At 37.7% G+C, this 12,543-nt stretch overlaps 1 protein-coding gene across 1 annotated transcript; it reads left to right on the top strand.

Annotated features, from left to right (window-relative positions):
- The first annotated feature begins 2,224 nt into the window (after positions 1-2,224).
- LOC139125776 (uncharacterized) lies at positions 2,225-10,890 on the top strand. Its single transcript, XM_070691871.1, has 6 exons — positions 2,225-2,388; positions 6,607-6,829; positions 7,646-7,801; positions 8,841-9,116; positions 9,978-10,058; positions 10,736-10,890. The coding sequence occupies exons 1-6, from the start codon at positions 2,335-2,337 to the stop codon at positions 10,888-10,890; spliced, it is 945 nt and encodes a 314-aa protein (XP_070547972.1). The 5' UTR covers positions 2,225-2,334.
- The last annotated feature ends 1,653 nt before the right edge of the window (positions 10,891-12,543 follow it).

The raw sequence follows: 12,543 nt of genomic DNA, 5'->3' as shown, positions 1-12,543 counted from the left end.
GCTGCTTTGAGCGAGTTGTGAATATTTCTGCCACGTGGAGAAAAATACATTTGAATCTTTTAACTTTTGGTGAATTTTTCGTACGTTTTTTTTTAATTTCAACCATTACTTTTTTATCTACTTCCGTAAGCATGTTGAGATTCATTTGTTATTGTTGACAAGTGATTTCTAGTCCGGACTAGCATTTAAGTGTAAACAGCAACACTGCATTTTATACATATAGACGCAGGATTGACAAGTTAAATGATGCTATATTAACATGCTTAAGGGAGTAGAGCAATAATTCGGATTGACATACAAACGGAAGCTGTGAACGAAATCACCAAACATCACAGCTGCTGGCCCTATTACTGCTGCCATATTAAGGTGTCAGTTATCCCGGACTCTCAATCTTTTACAATTCTTTTCATATCTATTTTGAAGCTCTTGGCGTAAGGAAAAATTTTCACCGCCTTAGTTTTTCGGAAATTTTTGTTTTCTCCATAGAGTTAATACAGGGATAGCGGCAATTTTGAATTTCAAATATTGTTAAATCTTGGGTACTTTGTTTTTCTAGTACCAAAATTTGCACGGTGGCCCCGATTTTTATTCTTGATTCTAAACGAGTATGGTTGAAAGATTCATTGAGGAAAGTTTTAGCAAAAGTTTAAGTCTTTCACTTTCGAGGCGCATACTACCTAAAATTATGGATCAATATCGTTCTTCCTTAATACAAAAATGTACAATGAAAACAACTTTTTAAAAAGCGCCACTAGAGTATCTTCGGGAAGATGGAAAAAATCAGGGTCGTCGTTGACAGCTTATTAAACTAGATATCATTTTATGTAGCCATAATCGTTGTTTTTAAAGGCACCTTTTCAATCCCTGGTTCTCTCATTAATGGATGTGTGATGAAGTGCTTGTTGATGCTTTGTCAACCGATTGTTCTCCGTTTAAATTTTTATCAATTAGATAAATTTCGCATTTGATAAATCTGATAATAACCGGGGCAATAAAAACTAAGTAACTCAAACAGAGGAACAGGATTGGTATCTCCGAACAAATTAGCTAAACACAACATTCCGCTATAGACAGTGTGCTTCATAGGACTGACGTCATGCACTGAAAAGTCATTGTCAACGAGAACTAGCGTGAGAATTGGGGACTGTCACTACAACTGGAATCCGACCACAATGATGAATTATGAAACCGTTTGCAAGCTCGGTGAACTCTGCAAAAAATCAGATTTCTAGACACGAAGAAGAATTTGCATATTATTATGCTTATCACTCACCCCTCCTCCAACCTCCCCCCCCCCACCTAGAGTGCGGTGGTCCATCCTCACTGTACAGGCAGATGTAGTCGGATTTGAAACTCTAAACAAACTCCGGAGGGATTTCTCACGGCACACTTTTATGTAGAACATATGTGAGAGAGCCAGTGACGTAAGCACTGAATGTGTCCTCGATAGATTTTATTATTTCATTATCACATGACGTTTCAGCTGCATTGTCAGGTAAAGGCATTTATAAAAATATGTTGTCTTTTGAACGGTTTATAAACAGGGAGAGATACAGAAAGACTGACAGACAGACAGACAGACAGACAGACAGACAGACAGACACATATTAAAGGTGCATGTTTTCGCAAGAAAGACAAATACACGAGCATATACACACGTGCGTGTGTGCACATGTGCTGTTCATTCTATTGTGCCAAGCACTGTTTCAATTTACTATCAAATGTAACGATAAATTATAATGATTAATCATCATCAGACAAAAATAATTCCTGAAAATTTTGATATTTGAAGGCTATAAATGAAGAATTAGCTGAATATTTCAAAATTGACAGATCATATGATTTATTCAAAGGTCGTGCGCTTCCAATCACCATCGCTATTGTGTAGCGCATTCAGTGGTGCTAAATTTAAACGCCGAGGCAGTCCACCATACGGCCTATGGCCAGTATCGGGAATTATGTGCATAACAAGATATCACAAGCCGCTTTCAACGGTGACAAAAATATCGACAGAAAGCTTTTATCATATCAAAGTCGATTTCTTTAAGGGGCAGTTTTCTGCAGAGAAAACAAACCGTCCTATATACATTATGAACATGAACGTCTCACAATACAATTGTCAGTGTCAGGGGCTGTCCTAAATTTAAGTGGCCATAGCGCACATCCCAACCCCTCCGTAGTGTTTCTCACCCAATCTGCACATGGTACGTTCTGGACGAGGCCCAGTTAGTCACATTCGATATTCCCGAGTGATGTTCGATAGATCGAATTCGTTGCAAACCATCTGGGCTCTTTTAGGTGCCGCATGCATCCATTGCCGTCCGCCCCGGCAACATGAAGACATATCTATTCCTGTTGTCGTTCATCTGTGCCGTTTCCCTTCAGAAGGTAAAGTGATTTCAGTGTTTTACTCTGAGCTTACTTAGTTACCGTGGGTCGCATTTGTTGAGACCACTTTCGGTATGTTACACTGTGTACAATAACGCTTGGCAAACCTTGAGTGCTCACAGTGTGCTCACGAAACACATATACGCATCGTCCACACTTCGGCTCGAACATGCCCGATCCAATATGTGGACGTACATACATCTTGTTATGTATTTCTGGCAATGGAAGTGTTATAGGGAGGGGGACTGCGCTCAGAGGTCATATGGGACCCATACCACCAATGTAAACACTATATCCAAGGTACGTAGGCGATCGATGAAAGTTAGAACATAGTTATGACGTACATTGTGAAATTTAAATATTGCTGATATGCTGACGTGATGCATCTAGATATCTTGCATGAAAAACATTCTTTGTAGACAAAAAATGGCAGTTCCGACGACCCTCTCACTTTAATAATTGAAAACACGATGACAGATCGGGACTCTGAGGAATATTTACTATACACCTTTCGTATGCATTGCATTCTGGTCAATTACTCGGTGTAGTTACGGTTTTTCTTTTTAAGAACCTTCTTGGAACATATTGTCCCGCACATTTATGCCAGTACTTTGGTCTGCGTGGCTACGTTCCCATATTCAGATCGTGAATTTTTAAGGGTTTGTCCAGTTTTCCTTTGTATAGGCACTGTCCAAGGCGTTATTCACTTTGTTGACAATATGTGTTGACAATATGTGTTTATGCGCCGGTTATTTTGTAAAATGTTAAACGGGTTTGATGTTTTAGCAAGAGCTAAAAGACAACAGTTTCTGTCGACTCTAAGTGTGACTCAAGTTTAACTCACAGCGTACTTGTAACAACGAACATGTGACAAAATGTGAAATAAAAAGTGAGCAGTGTTTTTGTGAGGTGCACCGTGCTCAGGGAACAGATTATTTTCTGCGAAGTTCAAATTCGTCGGGAAAACAGGAACATGCAAAGTTTGGACCAGAAATGATACAGATATAACGATAGAAAAGAAATATACACCTTTAAAGGATACACTTTGACTTATATAGAGGATTACAGTGCAATAATTGTTTCATCGCAAAATGCCAGTCACGTTTCATTGTCAGAAATCAATGGGTTAAAAATTATGTACGCGATAACTTTTTATGCATTTCGAATTATTTTTACTCTGTTTGTGAATTACACTTTCTTGTTTTACTCCCAAAATTATGTCGAAATGCTTAGTAGCCGCCTTGTCAACACGGACAATTTATTGTAGACAACTGAATCCTTGTATCGTTGCATTGTGTACACAATGCAGTCTGCTATAGCGAGGTTAATTCTCAGCATTACTTTGGGAGAAGAGTGATGAGAAAATGGGAAAAAAATAATTGTTTTCAAGAACGCAAATGGTGAAAGTGTTATCAATTGCTGCAGCTACATCTCCTTTACCGATAGATAACGATACAAATATTGATGATATATCGATATCGACAGATTTGCAGTCATTCAATCCACTGTCAAGGTCAAGAGACTGTGTTGAATCGTATACCTTGGTGAAGTGACTGGCCAATACTCCAAATGACGCATGCGCACAATGGTTACATCTTCCACCCTGTGACTGTGTTCTCAGGCTGTCAAAAACATACGGGCACTAAATTTTTAATAAATGTTATGCAATATTGATTAATGGTAGATCAAAATTGCTTTTTCATGTATTCATACCGGCATATGTTTTAGAGCATGAACGATCAACACAAGCGCATCGAGATGAATTATTTCAAGCGGTCTGAATTTGATCAAACTTACCATTTACAGGCAGCCAAGAATATTACAAACATGATATTTAATGTGATGAAATCTGTAAGTTATAGTGTAATGAGAAATTATAATATTCTTGTTTTTATAATTTAATGTACTGACAAATTATCGTCAATCTTCGATCGCAAGTTGCCAGGGGTTTTGTACTGCAGTTTATCGGATGCAGCTTAGAATTAGCCCGAGAACCATATCAGGTCTGATTAAAACGCAGCTACAATTCGCATTGCACTAGAAACTAACATATTTCATCACAGTTAGATATCTCGTTTGTAATATTCTTGGCTACCAATTCAAGATCGTTCCCTGCACCTTCAAATTAATTGTGTCAAACGTCTAAAATGTTAGCTGTTTTTCACATTCCAATGCTGTAATATCTCACGTTCTTTTTATTTTATTGAATTGTATTTCATGTCAATTTTGTGCGGCCTGCAATAATTTCACCTTCCCAAGTGTCATGGGTTTGTAGCATACGGTTAACATGTGATAGCTAAAAATACTCATTTCACAGATCATCGCTTTGTCTTTTATCGAAATTTGTTTGAATATAGTTTTCATGATAAAATGCAAGGTGATTTTAATTATTCATCTGATAACCAATGACATACACACAATATGCATATCGTTCAGTGACTTTCCACACATAACGCGCGGAAAAACTGCCAATGTATCAAAATTTCAGCGGAACGACACAATATTCAAAATGCTCGCCGGAGTCTGTATCGGCTTAACAGCGAGACTGTCACTGATGCTACCGTGTCAGACTCGCATCGTCTGAATTATCTATCAATCGATATTTTTATTTATTTATTTATTTATTTATTTATTTATTTATTTATTTATTTATTTTATTTATTTATTTATTTATTTTTATTTATTTATTTATTTATTTATTTTGCTCAAAATCGATGCATCCATAAATGGTTCTCCATACATGGAAGAAAGTACGCAAATAAATAACAAAATACAGAAATCCGGGGTACAATATATAACCGAAACAATAGCCAAAAATCCGAAAAATTATAATACCGAGACTTAAGGAATTAAGTGAGCATAAAATTAGTGTTTAAACAATGTACAAACTTTTGTCGTTTTTGCAGAGAAGGATGAGCGGTATTTGTACAAGTGATTTTGCCTGTTTTTGTTGTCAGCAAGGGTATTCAATTTATCGATTTACTTGTCATACGCTCTCATTACACACGGCCGTGACTACAATTTTATGAATTCATATTACCATCATTGTATCCATTAAAGGTTTTGGGACCCTCGATTTCTTACAATTCCATTCTGATATACCACTTGTAGGGGCTCATTTTAAAGCTCTGGGAAAAATAAAACTTTATAGCGTCACGGTTTTTTAAAAATCGACAATTTCATTTTTCCATGAGAGGTAACTCATGGATGGCGGCTATTTTGTATTTCACATGTCGGTACATGATTGGTAATTTAACTCTCTAGCACCTAACATTGCACGGTGACCCCTGATTTGTATTATTGATTTGAGTTCAATGTAGTTGAAAATTTCATAGAGGTAAGTTCGACCAAAAGTTTTTCTTTCACTTTCGATGCGCATAGTGCCTTAGGGAGCCGTCATTATTTACGGCCTGGGATGTCGGAGGAATTTTGAGGGGGGTCACTCCAAAAAATGAAAGCAACAAGGGGGGTTGCTCATAATGTGTAGAGAAAGTGGGGATGGTGCAAAATGAATTGAAACACCTTTCAAATTGCACTATTTCACACGTCAATTTCTCAAAATTTTCAATTAGAGATGGAGCACACCCCCCTTTTCGCGCTCTCACCTTGGCTATTCTAACAGTTTTACTCGGTAAAAATACAAATTGATAATAGCTCTCGTATTGCACCGGACTGTATCATTACACACATCAATTTATGAATTTTTTTCCACACAAGAGAGGGCACAACCTCCTCTGACACTTTGCCCCTCAGCCTCCTGCGTGTTCCCCCCCCCCCTCTACTTTCAAATTCTGCCCTGTCAGATATCTTAGTGGAAACCTTGTCATGACACCCATCCAAAGTAAACAATACTATATAGTTGGATAGTGGTTATAGCGTGAGCTTTTGTATCTACATTTTATTGTGACTTTGAATTTCATTTTGCTGATTTCACCTTTTTCAACCGTCATGAGATAATCGATGATATTCTAGCAGGATATGAAAGTTCTGTACTATTGCTGTAGTTTTGTAAATGTTACAAATACATGTCTTGGTATGTAACTTTTCTAGGTGGGGGGTCAGTAAAAAAAGAGTTTCCGATGAAATTCCTCCGACCCCCCCCCCCCCCCCCCTGCACCGGCGTTCGTGTGAATGTGCCAGGTACGGTGAACCTTTGCACTTATCTCGTGGAATTCATTTCTCCCCTTTTCCCTGTCATTTTGTTCTCTTACCAACAAGGCGGAAGAAACAACAAGTTCAACGACAAGGTCATCTTCAATACAATTGAGTGTGATAAGGAGTAAAGAGTGTTCAAATTTCTTTGGCAGCAATTACTCTTACAAGTGCACCAGCAGCGCCCTCTGTCTGTACTGTCCTAACAATGACTTCTCAAGCAGCCTCTGTCAGATTTGTAACGGAAAGAAAGAATGTCCCGGCGGTGAAGATGAAGAAGGCTGCCCAAGTAAGTCATGTGATTCCTTTTAAATTTGTGAACAGGTCTTCAAATTACGAAAATAAATGAAATACAGGTACATACATACATTTATACATACATACATACATACATACATACATACATACATACATACATACATACATACATACATACATACATGCATACATGCATACATACAAACATACATACATACATACATACATACATACATACATACATACATACATACATACATACATACATACATACATACATACATACATACATACATACATACATACATACATACATACATACATACATACATACATACATACATACATACTACGTATAGTCTTATAGTCAAAGTCATACAGATAGTCATACAGGTTGAAAAGTAGTCAGTCGGACTGAAAAAATAAACTGAAACGGGATGATTAACAGGCAGACAATGAAATATTCAGATTGGCGGGTACAGACATGGAGAACGTGGCAGTCGTTTAGGCCTACATCTTTCATAGTCGTCTTTGTTGACCCATCTTGTCGTTAATAATAACTGACCAGCAGCAATGTTATATAAATAACGCAAGAAGGGTATATGATGTGAGTCGTACAAATTTACCCATGGTAAAGTATTTGTACATTTTGTCATTACAAATTAATTTCAGTTCGGTACAGCTATGAAATAGATCACCATAAATAATTATGGTAAATGATTTATGTCTAAAATAAACATTTTTTTTCTTGGATGACCATTGTCAAACAGGCTGAGCTGCACTTTTTCACAAGAGTTTATTAGCACAACTAAATGGGTGACCCTTTTTCCCTGTTTTCTATTTTCAGTACGCCACAAGCCGTACCTGAACTCGGTCTGCGCAGCCGACTTCCCGTATAGCTGTGCCACCATAGGAGCGACCAATGTGGTTCAGTGTCTGGCGGAAACACAGCTGTGCGATGGCTTGTGGCAGTGCAGCGACGGAAGTGACGAAATTGGATGTGGTGAGGGTCGATTCTGAAAACTTAAAGGGGCAGTCCTCAATCCCTGGTTCTCGCATTAGTCATTGTTGATATTTTAGTATTTACAGGGTGTTAGCCCTTTGTTGTCCATCAAGTTGGTCAATTTACTTTAAGAGGAACAACCGGAACCTAAGGTTTTCTTTTTTTATCGCAGTTTTATAGAGTTGTAGGGTCTATGTTTGTGCATCTTTCCGGTGGCATACACCAAAATCGATGCATAATATTTCAAGAACCCATGTGGAGAGCCTGGAAGTTTCTCTAATTACCCAGTGTTTCAAAATAAGGGAGCCGTCATTATTTACGGCCTGGGGAGTCGGAGGAATGTGAGGGGGTCACTCAAAAAATTGAAAACTTCAAGGGGGCGCTCAAAATGTGGAGAGGAAGGAGGGTACACAATTTTTGGGGCGAAATAACTTGAAACACCTCTCAGATTGCACCATCATTGTACACATCAATTTCTCGAAATGTTTCATGCAAGATAGGGGACAGTCCCCTCCAACACTGTCCCCCTCAGCCTCTCGTGTGTTCTCCCCCTGTACTTTCAAAGTCAGATATCCTAGTGAAAACGCGTGTATGATACCCATCCAAATTAAACAATATTGTATGGTTGGATATTGCCAAGAATGAGATTTTTGTCTGTATTTTGTTGTCACTTTGAATTTCATTTTGTTGGTTTCACCTTTTTAAACAGTCATGTGTCATGTACATCAGGATTTGAAAGGTCTTTACTGTTGCTGTATAATACACAAATACATGTATTGGTATTTCACTTTTCTAAGTGGTGGGGGTCAGTCAAAATTTCTGAGTTAGAGAGGGGGTTACTCAAATTCATCATGGTTGGAAGGGGTGTTTCTCGAAATTTCGGAGTTTCCGATGAAATTCCTCCGAACCCCCCCCCCCCCCAGGCCGTAAATAATGATGGCTCCCTAAGGACTCCAGAATCGCATTGTCGAATAAGTCCAGCGATGTTGCAGTGCTCTCATGTCAAAATTATCGTTCTTGTTTGTTATAGCCACGTCAGACTACAGCATTCATTACGGCGACGGGAACGGCCGCTGCCCGGTGCCCAAACAAAAACGACTCGGCGACGTGGGTGTGTCCAGGCTCAACGACCAAATGCTTGAAGCTCACAACTACTTCCGATGTCTACATAGCTCTCCGAAAATGACGGTGTCCGATAAAGCGATGGCTGCCGCAGCTACGGCGTCCAAAAACAGCGCCGCCGCTGGTGGTCTGACGCACACGTACGACGGAGAAAATCTGGCCTGGATTACGAATGACATAGTAGATGCTACAGGTTGTGACGTTTTTAGAATAACCTCATTAATATTGTGACTTTATGCATTTACGTATTTTTTCTATTTATCTATTCATCCGTATGTCTGTCCGTCTCACATTTGGTCTATCTATCTATCTATCTATCTATCTATCTATCTATCCATCTATCTATCTATCTATCTATCCATCTATCTATCTGTCTGTTCTGTCTGTCTGTCTGTCTATCTATCTTGTCTGTCTGTCAGTCTATCTATCTATCTGAGTATTCTGTCTATCTATCTTGTCCGTCTGTCTGCTCATCCATCTTAGTATCTATCTATCAATCTTTCTATCTATCTATCTATCTATCTATCTAATATCCATCTGTCTATCTTTCTGTTTATCTATGTTAACCAATATATCTGTCCGTCTCTCACATTTCTGTATGTCTATCTCTCTCAATTTATCTCTACCTACCTTTCAACCTATATCAACAAATCAAGCAACCGATCTATCTATCTATCTATCTATCTGTCTATCTCTCTATCTATCTGTCTGTCTGTCTGTCAATCTATCTCTTTTATCTATCTATTTATCCATCAATCCATACATCTGTTTGTCATTCTGTTTGTCTGTCTTGTTAGCGTTCCATTGTATTATACTAGCTGCCATTCCTGTCTCTCTATCTGCGCTCTACCAATCCATACAATAAATTAACAGTGTAAAAAAATATACCTGGAACCTTTAAGTCCATTTCTAAAACCGTCTTCCGGGTCCAACTACCTTGCAATTCACCCAGTTATACATCCGCCTCTAGTTTGTGTCACAAACGTCGCACATTTGTACGCTTTTATTTACGTCGTAAACACGGCTTGCTTACTATCTGTTGCTATATTTTCAGGTTTTGGAATTGTGAAACTCTGGTACGACGAAGTGGCTGGTTATGATTATACCAATCCAAATAATAGTAAAGGCACCACAGGTAAAGTCTTTCCAACAAAACTATTTCACAAAAATTATTACACGGTATACTTTAATTCTCATAATGAGGTCGAGCAAAAGTTCGATGCAGGATAAACATTGTCACAAATCAACTCCTCTTTGAAAGTTGAACTGAAATGTTCATTACAGGTTTATTTCAATTTATTTTTATATCGATAAATAAAGTCGTTTGAATGAAACAGCAGGCAAGTTCTTTTTGACATTTTGTACACTGCACGACTTCCATGTAGTATATCGCCAGGGCGAGTCTCCGACTCACCTGTCATAAAACTCGGAGTTTTATCTAGAGATTTATGAGAATATAATCTTGCAAAGGCTTGTCGAAAAGGTTCTGGGGGTTGTGATATGTCCGCACTTTTTTACATGTCGACAAATACCGAGAGAGGAAATTTTGGCAATGGACATTGTCTGGTGCTTTCTGTCGTTATCATCTCTCACTTACTGTAAACGAAAATGTATCGTTCGCAATATTGTTTTAACATAATGAATTTCTCTATTTGGCTTATTCGTATTATTTCAATGATTAGTTTAATTCAATTTAATTGACTTTAATCCAATATAAAGCGATAGTGTATTACAGTGTAATTTAGATTATTTCACAAACGCATTAAAATATTACTTATCTGTCTGTATGTTTGTCTGTTTGTTTGTTTGCAGTAAATTTCAGCCAAGTAGTTTGGAAAGCAAGTACACAACTGGGATGTGCATATGCACAGGACGCACGTGGTAACTATCATATCGCCTGTGAGTACGTGCCAGCTGGCAACATTGACGATCAGTACTCGGACAATGTGGTCCCGCCTCTCGAGTGAATCGTATTGTATGACTATGGGTCCAGCTGAATGGGCCACGCCCTAGAGTCGTTCGCGCCCTCGGAAAAGTGTAAACCATACTGTACAGGAGTATTTTCTTCACCTTTAATGGTTTGGTAACCCCCACAGCGTGTCCAGTGGAGGTGCTGAATACGAGAAGAGGGAAAAGAACCGTGATGCAGTGCGATTTATTATATTAATACAAACACTCTCGACCCAAATTGTGTTATGGACATCAAAGGACTTCGAAACAGATAAAATGGTTCACCTGGTTTCGTTTTATCATGTTGTTTTGCTTTTGTTGTATTTAACTGCTCTATTATGTAATATATCTGCGACCTTTTGTTCTTATTTACATAAGGGGTACATGCATACCTGAACCCGAAGACATTTTGCTTGCTTTATAGTTTTTACAACTAGTGCCAAACCTATCGAAGAAAGGTTACATCAGATTATACGTTAATGGTCATTACTTCGCCTTCAATGTTCTCTATTTACATGATCACGTGTTTGATTGTTCTAATATTCAGTACTTACCTTATCATGTCAAGTACGTGTTTAATGAAACTTTATCCACGGTCCCTCTAGCGGTACCATGCTTTATCTGAAACAAAAATTGAATGTAAATATCCTCTCGTCTACTTGATTCGATGATTACAGCGATAAGGCCAAAGTAATTAAATTATTTGTTTTGTGTCCACTCAAAATGGGAAGAGGTACGCGTCTAAGCGGCTGAAAACACACACACGAAAATTAACACAATGTAATTTGACTACTGCAAATAAAAATTGTAACAAAATTTTAGTTAAGAAAAGCTAAGCGGTTATGACCTAAAATTTCCCATTCAAATATACACTGTGTGTGTTTTTCATGAAAACCTTAAAAACCTAACCGGGTGGGGACGCAAAACAAAGAATTTAATCACTTTGGCCTAATTCAAAACCACACACACGCATATATATATATATATATATATATATATATATATATATATATATATATATATATATATATATATATATAATATATATATATATATATATGCGTGTGTGGTTTTTCAAAATTCCGGCAAGACTGAAGAACACTGGGCCCACGATAAGCTACGGTACAACTCAATAGTATACAAGAGGACATGTGTGCATTCACTTATCGTGAAAGGCACTCCAAGACAAGAATAAATTAATATCACCAGGAAAATGGGTCAAGTATTCCTCAGATGTGCCGAATTTCCAATAAGGCCAAAGTAATTAAATTCTTTGTTTTGCGTCCCAACCCGCTTAGGTTTTTAAGGTTTTCATAAAAAACACACACAGTGTATTTGAATAGGAAATTTTAGGACATGGCCGCTTAGCTTTTCTGAACTAAAATTTTGTTACAATTTTCATTTGCTGCAATCAAATTACATTGTGTTAATTTGCTGTGTGTGTTTTTCAGCCGCTTAGACGCATACCTTTTCCCATTTAGAGTGGACGCAAAACAAAGAATTTACTTACTTTGGCCTAAACATTTTATATTCTGAAATAAAGAAGTAGATAAATAAAGAAGTACTTTCGAACGTATTGTATTGCTGTCTTTGCCATTTCATTTTTTTCTCATTTTTTGACATCAACCATTTTATCAGAGAGATTGTTCTCGTCACTTCTGAAATACCGA

The sequence above is a fragment of the Ptychodera flava genome, assembly GCF_041260155.1.
Source record: "Ptychodera flava strain L36383 chromosome 3 unlocalized genomic scaffold, AS_Pfla_20210202 Scaffold_26__1_contigs__length_13983176_pilon, whole genome shotgun sequence".
Lineage (NCBI taxonomy): Eukaryota > Metazoa > Hemichordata > Enteropneusta > Ptychoderidae > Ptychodera > Ptychodera flava.
The sequence above is the reverse complement of the archived record's forward strand: the minus strand, read 5'-3'. Positions and strand labels throughout refer to the sequence as shown.